At 55.1% G+C, this 11693-nt stretch overlaps 1 protein-coding gene across 2 annotated transcripts; it reads right to left on the reverse strand.

Annotated features, from left to right (window-relative positions):
- Nucleotides 1-2013: 2013 nt before the first annotated feature.
- On the reverse strand, nt 2014-11352 carry LOC122389438 (heat shock protein beta-6-like). 2 transcript variants are annotated; one of them, XM_043381497.1, is made up of 5 exons: nt 11041-11352; nt 7304-7345; nt 5776-5902; nt 5403-5495; nt 2014-2753 (listed from the first exon to the last, which is right to left on the reverse strand). In XM_043381497.1, exons 1-5 carry the CDS (start codon nt 11217-11219, stop codon nt 2559-2561), a joined length of 636 nt encoding a protein of 211 aa, XP_043237432.1. In that variant the 5' UTR covers nt 11220-11352; the 3' UTR covers nt 2014-2558. The 2 variants fall into 2 exon arrangements, with proteins under 2 accessions (XP_043237432.1, XP_043237442.1); XM_043381507.1 differs by lacking the exon at nt 7304-7345 and having other exon boundaries at nt 11041-11351.
- Nucleotides 11353-11693: the final 341 nt, after the last annotated feature.

Here is an 11693-nt window from a genome sequence, read left to right on the forward strand (position 1 = left end):
AACTCGTATGTGGAAATACAGCTCGTAGATCCGGTCAAGTGACCCGACCACCGGCACTCCTGTCGTCACAGATCCTCCCCGAACTGTGATTCACCCTCGTTAGTATCGCCTTTTTGGGAGATTGCTGCAGTGCATGGCTACTGAGCTATGCATGAGATATGTATGTGCTGCATAACATGAACGTCTGCAGATGCTGCCGGACCTGCCTGCGACAAACAGTGTAGCGTGCTGTCTCGTATTCCGATGCATATTCCGTGACTGGTCAAGGACGCCGTGTAAAACTCCGACGCCGTGAACGGAGAGCTTTAGGACGGCCGGCTGGTCAGGAGCTGTCTAAAACGGTCACATCATCCATCCGCGTCCGAGGTGTTGGACACGGAAGGACCTCCGGCTTCAGGAGTTAATGACGCTCCCACATGGACCCCGAGCCAGGACAAATACCCCGTTGGCCCGACTCCAGCGTGGAAGGTTTCCGATTTACCCGTCGAAGACGATCAGTCAATCCGGCATGTCGTCATTACTTCAAAAGAAAACAGCAGGCAGTTCGGTAAATATATTCAACAGTCGCATGTCATGACCATCGTCGCACGTCACTCAAAACTTTTTTACGACCTCCTGGAGGGTTCATTTTCATCAAACCCCCAAGATAAGAGTATATTGAAAGGGTAACTCGCTGCTACCATTATGTGCATAGTAACGGTACGTGGTTAATATGAACTTATTCGCCAGCGAAAAGTATAATTACCATGTAAATATCAATATTACTCTCGCGATCCAGAACATCATGAAAACTCTTTCCTTCTGGGTATCGTGACTCGTGTACAGATAGTCGTTTCATGCGTGGATCTTGTTTACCCTCGTGAAGATGATATTTGAAATGGAACCAATCAGCCAATCAGAAACGAGATCGGCCGTTTGCGGTTTGAAGGCCGCGCGCATCTGTCAGTTTTCGGCCGTTGGTCTCCGAGAGCGGATGTGAGCAGTGTCGGTGCCGCGCGGCGTGGCCGTTGGTGATTGTGCTTGTGTGCTGTTCATCGCCTATAGAGCCTCTATGGACATTTTATTGTAAGTACCGATGTGCTAGAGCATTGCGTGCCGTTGAGTGGTGCTAATTTGACCTGGTTAACAGGACCCCGTGCACGGCCACGTGGCCTAGTGTTGTGAGTACGTACATTAATTTTGTTGTGATGCTACAAGTTTATGCATATTGTTGGTGACTTTGAAAAAAAGACTTGTACTGTAGTGATCCAGTCTCATTATCTCACGCAGACGGGCGACCACCCAGGAACGCCGTCGCTCACTTCAAATATTGTGCGCTGTGCCTTATCCAATATGAGGGCGCTGAATGTCTTGTAGGTATTCATATTCAAATTGCATTCAAGTTGTATCGTGGTGTTTATTTATCGCTTGTGCATTGATGAACGCTTTGTTAAATTCGTATGAATAAGTGAAGAGTCTCACAATGTTCATGGCTGGTGTGCCCCTCGTATTGTTTGTACGGAAGCCAAATATACATTGTTGCTCTTGAAGCATTTTTTTTTTTAGTTGGTGAGCTCCGGTTAACAGAAGCTTCGTGAAGCTTCTGAAGCAAGCGTCTGTGAGTCTGTTACCATCCTCTGGGGGGTTTACACTATAGGAAAGAGTAAACATTACCATGTGACAAAGGGTAGGCCAGAAGAATATGCTCTCTGTAGGAGGGTAAAGCACAGACTAGATGATGCGTTACTCCCTAGAAAAGGGTTCCGTTAAAGATTTACCCTTTCAAAGAGTGTAACCCAAAAAATGTTACACTCTAGACAAGAGTAAATCAAAAGAGTTTACCATTCAGAAGATGGTAAAAAACGTCTGTGTGTCATGTTACCCCTCCCTGGCGAGTTTACTCTTCATGAAAGAGTAAAATTTACCATCTGGAAGGTGGTAAAAAACGTCTGTGTGTCAAGCTACCATGCTATGGCGGGTTTACCCTTCAGGAAATGGTAAAAAAGTTTTCAGTGCGGGAAACAAAATTTGACAACTCAGAAACGCAAATGTGCAACAACACCAACGGATTCGGAGTGGTCAGCGCAGAGTAATAGTTATGTAAACATCAAAATGTATGTTTTATTGTACATTACGGATGAAATGTTAATATCTGATCCATAACTGCCTCTCAATGCAACAACCGATTTTGTCAAAATTCGAGGACGTCTCTCGACGACTCTGGACAGAGATGTCTGCTCTGAATCCGTCAGTGCCCGTCCCCCTACTCTTCTATGCGTGGTGCGGAATCGACCCTCCGCTACCAAAGTGGGAATCCGAGTTAGCTCAGTTATCGTAAGGCGCCGACTGACTAGGCGCCCAGTGGGCTCCCCGGCGGCTAAGGGAGTCCCTTGAAGGACCCATCCACGGCTCTAAAGGCCGCCAGGGAACCTGGAGAGCCCTCCCTGGCCCTTCTCGAGACGATGCTTCGGGACTCGAAGCCATGCGAACTGCGCGAGAATCACAAGTCTGAACAAAAGGCCGCGCTGCCGGTCGCGACGTCAGCGCCCGGCGGCGTCCGGCAGAGTGGAGGCGGGCGTCTACTTGTTGGTGATAGGGATGTGGTTGGTGCCGCCGAGCGCCGGCGGCAGCGGCGCCTCCACTGTCAGCACGCCGTCCTTGGAGAGCGACGACTTGATCATCTCCGGGTTGGAGCCCTGCGGCAGCAGGAACTCGCGGTTGTACTCGCGGTAGACGCTGCGGCTGTCCGACTTCTCCTCGTGCTTGGCGTGCACCTGCGAACAGACACATGAGGGGAGGGAGGTCAGTCGCGGGGCTTCCTTTACTCGTTGACGTTTGCTTTTAACGGCACTGAAAGCTGAGAGAGACATAGAAGGCCTTGAGCTGCCTGAAGTGTGGGAGGTGGTGGATCAAAAGCTTTGCCTAAAAATTCCGCGGAGAAGCAAAACATTTATCTCTGTCGTGATTTACGGCCGGATTTTCCGTGACAAATTCACCCCGTCACGAGGAGTTTTCACTATTTACCGACTCGACCGGCGCCTCTGGAGACGTCAGCCCCTTTCGGAGCTGATCTCACGCCGGCCGGGCTGCCGCCATTGGCACCGCGCGGACCGCATTTCTGGACGATGATCGGTGCCGGGGCGGGGGCGGGGGCGGGGGCGGACCGACACCCCCGCCAGCCGCGCCCGCTCCCACAAATATAGCGGCGCAGCCCGCCGGTGCAGGGCGGAGCGAACCAGCGCGGCTAAAAATGACCCGCCGCGGCTGACGTGGCTTTCTGGACTCTGGAGCGACTGGAGGGAGGCTTTCAGCAGCGCCCACCATCGCAGAGGTCGCAAAGGGAAATTTAACCCTTCCGCGTCACGGTCTTACGCTAACGGTTGGATGTATGCCCAGCTACTGCCCTTGTGTTGCAATACTGAGGCCTGTAAATCAATGTAAAATTAATTGCAACATCATGATATATTAATTGTTCAGCGGGAACTTCCAAAGCGTGTTTGTTTGTTTGTTTGCTTTAATGAAACTCACAATTCCGCGGAAACCTTAGATAAATCGACCTAAGCTGTCCGCTGTTTCACTGCATGCCAAAAGACCGACGTCTCAGGTTACGAGGGCTGCTGAAGACAAAAGGGGCGGTGATCACACCACTCTTAGCAACAGGTCTATTCTGGCAGACAAATAAACGATGATAACTACTCCATGATAACAGAGAGCAGCTGGTCTCAGCAACAGGCGGCAGCTGCTCTCACCATGACCTGTCAGCAGCCGGCAGCTGGCAACTACAAATCTCATAAACCCAGCAGCTAGAGATCCGCGCTCGGTCAAATATTCCCAGAACCCGTGTTTAGTAGATAAGGACAACGATCGGGCGGCACGCGGCGTGAGGATCTCACCGGGCGCTGCTAACTGCCGGCCGGTCCATGTATGGGCGGTGGGCGCGGTCAGTGCCGGCCCACGCGCGGAGCTCAGTGCCGCGCCGGCGCCGGGCTGAGGCCCTAATAGCCGGCCGGTCAGGCAAGCCGCCGGCCGCGCGGCCCACGCACAAACGGCCGCCGCCCGGCCGGACCGCACATGTGGCCGGCCCAGAGGCCATCCTCAGCCATCCTTCCGCGCTGCCGAGCCGGCGAGCAGACCCCGACTCGATGGAAGCTGTCGCAGCTCTCTGCCGGCCCGGCTCCGGTCTGCGCCGCCGCCGCCGCTGCCGGCGGCCTGCCCCGAGCGCAGCTGTGACGGCCGCCCCCGCCGCCGCCCCCGCCGCCCTCGGGCGACCTCTGACGTCACCGGGCGGCGGCGGCGGCGGCGGTTAGGGCGGCTGCCCGCCGGCCGCCCCAGGTGCCGGCAGTGACCGATCCCCAGCCGCGGTGTGGACTGTTGAGCATCTCACCGCAGTGCCGCCAGGAAATAAACAGCTTCTAGCAAGACCGAGCTAATTTGCCCGGCCGTCAGTGGATCAGACGGCAGTTCATTACGACTGTTATTCCAACTCCGCCACGAGACGGCTCAGGGCCTAACGAGCTATGATTGCGGCTATTTCACCCAGCGGCAATATCAACAGCGTCCACTGTGGCTCGAATCGATTTGCCGTTCCAAGATGCTCGGCGAAGGAAGTTGTTTGCAACGATTGCGGCATAGTAGGAAGCCTTCTGTTCTATATGGGCGGGCCCCGGATACCGCTGCAAACTTTACGAGCCGGAAGTCTGACAGGTTTCGGAGCCTCCCTATGAAATTCGCCGAAAATGTTGGCCTCGTTTGGTCGGTAACCATGCCGACAGACACATCACGCTCGGCCGTAAAGGCACTAGTCCAGACGGCCGCATTGGATGCCCCCATTTCGAATTCACGCTAAAATCGGCCCCGTTGACGCCGCCGGCCGCCGGGCTACTGGATCCGATCGAGCCCTGCCCTGAATTAGGAGCGATTAAATTCGCTCGATGTGTGCTGTATTGACACGGTAATGTGATCGCTTTGATAAAACAGCTGGCCCGGTCGCTCCCTCGTCACTGCGGCTGCAGCCAGTAGCGCCGGCCCCACTGAACTCTGTGTTGAGAGGTTAGTGACGCCAATTGAACATGTTTGGAACGCCGTCCGCCGCACCGGTCCGCTATGAGCGGCTTCGGTGAAAGAAATGCTCGCAGTAGTCAAATGCCGGTCCGCTAACAGCTTTTGCGGGATATTTGAGGTCGCTCGAAGCGTCACCAAAATGCCGCTGTTCACAGTTCCCCAGAACCCAGAAACGTTTCATTATCCTACCACCAGGGAGATAACTAGCGATAAGTTCTCAAAACGTTTTGTTTTACTTTATCCAATGTTGGAAAATAATTGACCGAAAAAATGTCAACCTGGCCGTTATGCTGAGTTCTAACACAATGATAACATTCAAAAGGAAGAAAACAGCCCGAGGCTCATTCCCTTGAGTTACTCACCAGGAGTTTGTTGTCAACGGTTTTTACGACGATCTCCTCAGGTTTGTACTGGCTGACGTCGAAACGCAGCTTCAGGTGCTTCTTGTCTCCATCCTGCAAATGCAAAACATATCAATTATATGTAACGTTTACTTAGTTTAGCCCTTACTGAACGCTTACAAGTACAACCAAAGCTATTCACGAACGATACCGTTATCCATCATGAAAACCTCTAGCCAAGTCGCTGAAAGTCACTGCTGCTTTGGCACCACCCAGAACCATGCTGTATGAAGAGCTCCTGAACTCCGCTCACAAATGGGAATCTCACTAAAACGTCCTGCCCCCAGCGAGGTCTCAAGGAGAGAGGAAGGGGAATTCGAGCTCGCGGACCCACCTCCTGGACGAGCGGCGAGTTGAGACTCTCGATCCAGTTGTGAGGCGGCGCGCACCGCGCCAGGTCCATATTGGTGTTGGAGTTGGTGTTGGTGCCCGACGTCTGGTGAGACGAGGTCGTCGTGGTGCTGCCGGACAAACACACCGTCAATACACGCACTGAGACTGAGACAACGCCGTGGCACAGAACATTGCTGGTCTTTTGAGTTTTAACGGCCTGTCAGTCCGCAGAACGAGCTTAATTACCACATCAGCGTTTGACGCTACATCATGTCGTGACCGCCCACCCAAACTGCACGTCAGTGGGTCAGCGGCTCACTGACGAGCCACCGTCCGGTGACGCTCCTGACGTCACGGGGTGTCGGTGCAGAAGGCACGCGCCATAAAAGGTGTGACTGGCTGCTCGGGTGGACGGACGGCACGGACAGCGGCGTCGGCTGACCGGCCGCAGCGCCGCACAAGGAGGGCCGGGGCTGACAGCCGGACGGGAACGAGATGGCGGTCTAGGGTGGCAGGACGGACAACATGGGGAGATTGGGGGAGTGGCAGCTGCGGACTGCAGGCACCCTGCTGGCGGCGGATCGGACGGTAGAGCTGGCAGCTAGGGGAGGTGATGGGTGGCGAGTGGGACTGCAGGCTTACTGGTGGGTGCGGCGGGTGACGGGTCGGACGGGAGAGCCGACAAGGGTGGCGGGTCGGACTGCAGACGATAGGTGGCGGATCACACTGCAGACGAGGCGGACGGGTGCAGCCGGTGATGTGGACAGACACACGCCGTGTTTGCTCCCGCTCCCTCAGAGTGGACAGTGTCCGTCTCGGGCTCCGGTGGCTCCGTCAATATTGGCCGCCACAATGACGTGCCGGTATTGGATGGTGAGGCGGTGAGCCCGTGCAAACGTGCCTGAGAGGCGAGCTTCTACAAAACGGACAAACTGCACAAACGGATGACATTGAAAAAGAAATTGGTATTTATGAAAAAAGCTGACCTCCTTCGAGGAAAGTTAAGATTTAACACAAAATATTTCATTCAATGAAAGAGTTAAATTGTAATTTTTGCAGTAATTTAATCGAATCATTGAATCGTTTTTTATAGTTAATCCACATATTAAAAGTCTTACGTCTACTCTAGGTATTGTTTTCGCTGTATCTAAAAGCAAGCAGTGACAAATGACGAACATTTTATAGCCGAGGCCAGTCTCGTACCATCATGCAGCCCGTGGACGCAGGACGATTTTTGCAACTGGACTGTTGTTTGCACAGTGAGAGAGCGGGAGTGGCAGCTGATCACGACTCACGTCCCAGTGCTAATGGACTGGCAGCGGCGCCAAACACACGGCGACACGACATGATGTCAAGGCATATAAAACAGACGAGGAGGGACGAACAGGGATTCACCGACGAGGGACCAGGAATCCAATGACGAAAACGACTAACTACTTGCAATATACGTACTACCGATACGCTGTGTTATCATCAAAGAAGCGACTCGCTATACACAAAGCGCACGTCCGCGCCGCAGGTTCACTCACCTGTACGACGAGTTCTGCTGAGTGATCATTGACGATGGAAAACTGCAATCAGAATACAAAGAGAGCCAAGCGTTAGTTCTTTAGCATGTACCGGTGGTTCCACCCAGCATCGACACTGCATCTGCCTTTGTACAGCATTAATCGGTCCGCTCAAATTGAGCTGTCCAGTGTTAGGCCTCAGTAAAAGCTGTAGTAAAACTACAATGGTACAAAAATCTGCTCCGAATTAGGAATTACGACGGTGACTAACCCAGTGAAGGCAGCACCGCATGTTAGTCGTAACTGGTGAATAGTCCGCCTCGTCATTAAGCACAAATGTCACATACCCTTCCCCGACATTCTTCCCAAACGATCCTGAGGGCCCGTGCCCAATGGACAAGTTAACGGTGAGCAATATACAAAAGATATCCAGCTATCATGTAGTTCTGTTCGGGTAAATGGTTGAAGCTGCTCCCGAGCTCACCAAGAAGTAACGAAACCTTCAAGGATAATGGTGAAAACGAAGCGGGCTGTTTTCATGTCTGTCATGAAATTCAATGGTGTCGTGATATGTTTTCCAGGGCACAGCAATATTTTTTGGACGAAGCAGTGACTGTGTCAAGTCAGTTACCCAAGGCCGACAAAAATGTGCTGACGACCGTCGCACGTGCATAATGATCCTGATAAGAAAAAACTTATATTTATACCACCTTGGTTGGTCCTGCATGCAATTGCAAGACCAACGCCATCGTTTGAAATAGCAACGCTGAATGTATCCCAGTTTTCAAAGCTGTGCCGACGCCCCGACGGCATTGGGGGGCTGTGCCTGGCTACGGGCCAGGACACGATCGACAATAACTCGAAGCCACCTGAAGTTGGACAAACATTCCTCCGTCTCTCGGCCGGGACAGCGGGACGCCATGCCGGTGACAGAGAGTCGGCCAAACAGACGGTACGGAGTTACAGCCAGTGGACGGACCGTCCGACAAACGCCTCGGCCCCATGATATAGACCGACCCATGATATAGACGGTCCGACATGCCACCTCTGTTCGACGGTCTTTATGTGGAGCGGCTGATGATTAATGCATGAGTGATATTCGATGCTTTGCAGCTGGACTTGACACGATACCTCGGCTATTGTCCCCAGTTTTGGGAAGAACCGGGATCAACAATTGAGGCGACATTGCAATGTCGCGGCCACCTGCAGCAGCGCCCTTGTTTCGAATTCGAACGAGTTTCCGAAAATTGGAAATAGCCTGAATGCCTGAATCGGCAAAAATGCCCATTGCACAGCAATGTATTGTTTCCAGCTGGAGCACGACAAGACACCACCTCAAAACGACTCGTTTTCTCTGTCGCAGGTATGTGTCAAACTGTTGAAATTGAAAACCACATGAAGCGCAACAATTTCAAAGACTAACAAACGAGCAATTAGCTGAAGCAAGTATAAGAAAGACACGCCATTTGAACAACTGATGGTCCGCACTGAATTTGTAATAACGGTGGCACCGTATGTAGTAGGTACTGTCCTGTCACTGTGCCCCTCGCTCGCCGCTCCCCGTCGTGTGCATTCTCAACACTGCACCGCGGCTGGGCAACGGGACAGCCGCGGGTGCCGGCGGGATACCTGCCTGTTTTTGCGCGCTCTGGAAAGGTGGCCGGTGGCCGGTTCGGCCAGCACAGCGGCAGCTGATTGGTGCAGCCACTCCGGCCGACCGCTTTCCACAGGTCAACCCCTTCGGCAAGTTCACTTAGGAACGCACGGCTGAAACGGCGAGCGACGGGAACTCAATAGAACGAGTTTGGCGATCACCGGCCACCGGACGGTGGACGGCGGGATCGGCGGAGCATAAGCAGATCATCTGTCTTGCTGCCGACGGACGGACGGACGGACGGAGGCACAGCGGCCTGTCCTGAGGCACGGCGGCGGCCCGGTGCCACCACGACCTGTCGTGCAGGCCAGTACCGTGCTGTGACGCGGCACCGGCCAAGTTTACCGGATAGTGGCGACCGGCCGGCCGGCACGGCGCCGCGTGGTACCCGTTCCCGTTCCCGGGAATCTCGCGTGTGCAACGGACAGTGTGAGCGACGGCCCACCGTCGCGCGGACGCGCCGCCAAGGTGTCGCGATCTGTCGCGAGTGTAGTTCATCAGCCGGCGACGAGTGACCTCCGTCTGGTGTGATATAGTGCGACGCGGAGTTTTGTACGGGGCCTCCCTGTAACACAGACTCGTGCCCTTCGACCGGTGGACGAACCCGAACAGACAGCAGCAGGAGCGGCCAACACGATCCGGCCCCAGCTACGTTCGCAACATCGGCTCGCAAGAACCAGTTTGCGTCGAGAGGTGTCGGTGCGCCGGTGTGGCCGGCTAAGCGAGCACGGCGCGACCGGCACGGACAGCTGGGAGAGCACGGCGCGCCCGGCACGGACAACTGAGCGAGCACGGCGCGCCCGGCACGGACAGCTGGGAGAGCACGGCGCGCCCGGCACGGACAGCTGGGAGAGCACGGCGCGCCCGGCACGGACGGCTGAGAGAGCACGGCGCGCCCGGCACGGACAGCTGAGAGAGCACGGCGCGCCGCGCCGCGCCGGAGGAGCTGCCAGCATGGGGCGTAGCGTGCCTTACCGCCGACTGTACGCAGAGGTAAGTGAAATGCACCGCCCGTGTGCGCTTACACCCGTGAGTCACGTGTTTTGAAACCCGAGCAGTGATAAACAGGTGATTCACGCCTCCTCAGTCGGCGCGGCGCTGTGAAACCCCGGCGCCCGGCCGCGGCGCACCACCTGTCTCACTAAATCTATGGCTTTGATTGTAAAGTCAACAGGGCGGCACGCAGGGCTGCGTTTCACCGGCCGCCCCCGCCCCCGCCCGCGCTGGACGCGGCGTGGGCGGACATAAGGCGGCAGCGGGGGCGGACACTGGCCATTTCCTGCACTGCCCGCCGCCCCAGCCAGATAATTTCTAAAACGGTGTGGGAGACAAAATGACTGGGGGAGATGAAATTTAATGTCGGGAAAATTCATCGCCCTTTTCTGTCAGGAACAATGATCCCTGACTTGAGTGACTGCGTTCTTATATGATAAATATAAATTCATGTTTGGAAAGTTATGAAACACAAAGGTTCATCAAAAAGGCAATCAGCGATTTTTACTGAAATAAAACAGTCCGTCGGTTGAAATTCTGTGCTAGTCGTTACTCAACATCCCTAGGCTGCTATTAACAGCCATTTCCCCGTCAAACAATCTCTAGTAAAGCAGCAACATTCAGATACCAACAATGGCCGAACGTGCGCAATTTAGACGCCTCTAGATTCAAGGTAATTTTCCCTTTGGCATCGCGAAGTAGACTGTTGTGCCAGTTGGACCTTCCTGTGGCACCTTGCAAGGCCGGTGAATCACTAGCGCCCTGGTCCAAAGACAATGCCCTCGGCACGTTTTCCGCCCTCTCCGGATCTTCCCAGCTTGACCAACAATGAACACGAGGCGGAAACTTTACCGCAATCCACAATCCAAACCTGTCCACACTAGACGGGTGATGGCCATCGGCGACGTGAGGTGGCATGCGAACCGTTTAACCGTTACGACACACACCCAGCCAGCTTTGCATTTTTCTCTGCCGATATGGTGCACCCGCGGCCCGCGCTATATGCGGTTAAATGTTAGCGTGTCAACGAGTCACGTGGTCGCTATATGCAGCGTGAGTCAGGTCCGTGCCGAGCCGGTGACCCGGGCTGACCCGAGTTCCTGGCGCTCACCTGGACGAGGTGATGCTACTGTGCTTGCGGGGCTCCTCGCGGTGCAGCAGCTCCGACCGGAACCGGGTCATCTCGTCCTCCATCTTGCGCATCTCGGCGTCGAAGCGCTCGCGGATGCTGCTGAACTCGGTGTCGATGACGCTGTGGTCACCCATCTTGATCGGCACCTGGCGGGCCATGACTGACGACTGACTGATTGTGACTGTGACTGAGACTGAAACTGACTGACTGACTGCTCGCCGGCTCTCTCGCTCACACACTACCGACGCGCTGACGGTATGGACTCGACTCGACCTGGCCCCGAGCAGCGTCGATTTAAATAGTGGCCGCGCCGCCGCCGGGCCGGCGCGTCTGCAGCACCCGCCCAGAATGGCCCGGCCTCGGTGACGTCAGCACCTCGTGCAACAGGGGCCCGCGCGCGCGCCGCCCGCCCGGCGGGGGCGGCTGAGAAACCTCGAGAAGGGGCGGCCACCGGGGCAGGTGACTCCCGATTTGGTGATTGGGCACCTCAAATCGTTCGACTACGGGTCGAGCTGTCTCTGAGTAGGGGGCGACGCTCCAGTCCTCCAGAAGCGTCACAGGATTCCGCCGAGCGCCCACCGAGCAGAGGCTGCCCGCCGGAGCCGGCCACATTCCACACATTGCACAATCAC

The sequence above is a fragment of the Amphibalanus amphitrite genome, unplaced genomic scaffold (assembly GCF_019059575.1).
Source record: "Amphibalanus amphitrite isolate SeventyFive unplaced genomic scaffold, NRLGWU_Aamphi_draft 000019F_arrow, whole genome shotgun sequence".
In the NCBI taxonomy this organism is placed as follows: Eukaryota; Metazoa; Arthropoda; class Thecostraca; order Balanomorpha; family Balanidae; genus Amphibalanus; species Amphibalanus amphitrite.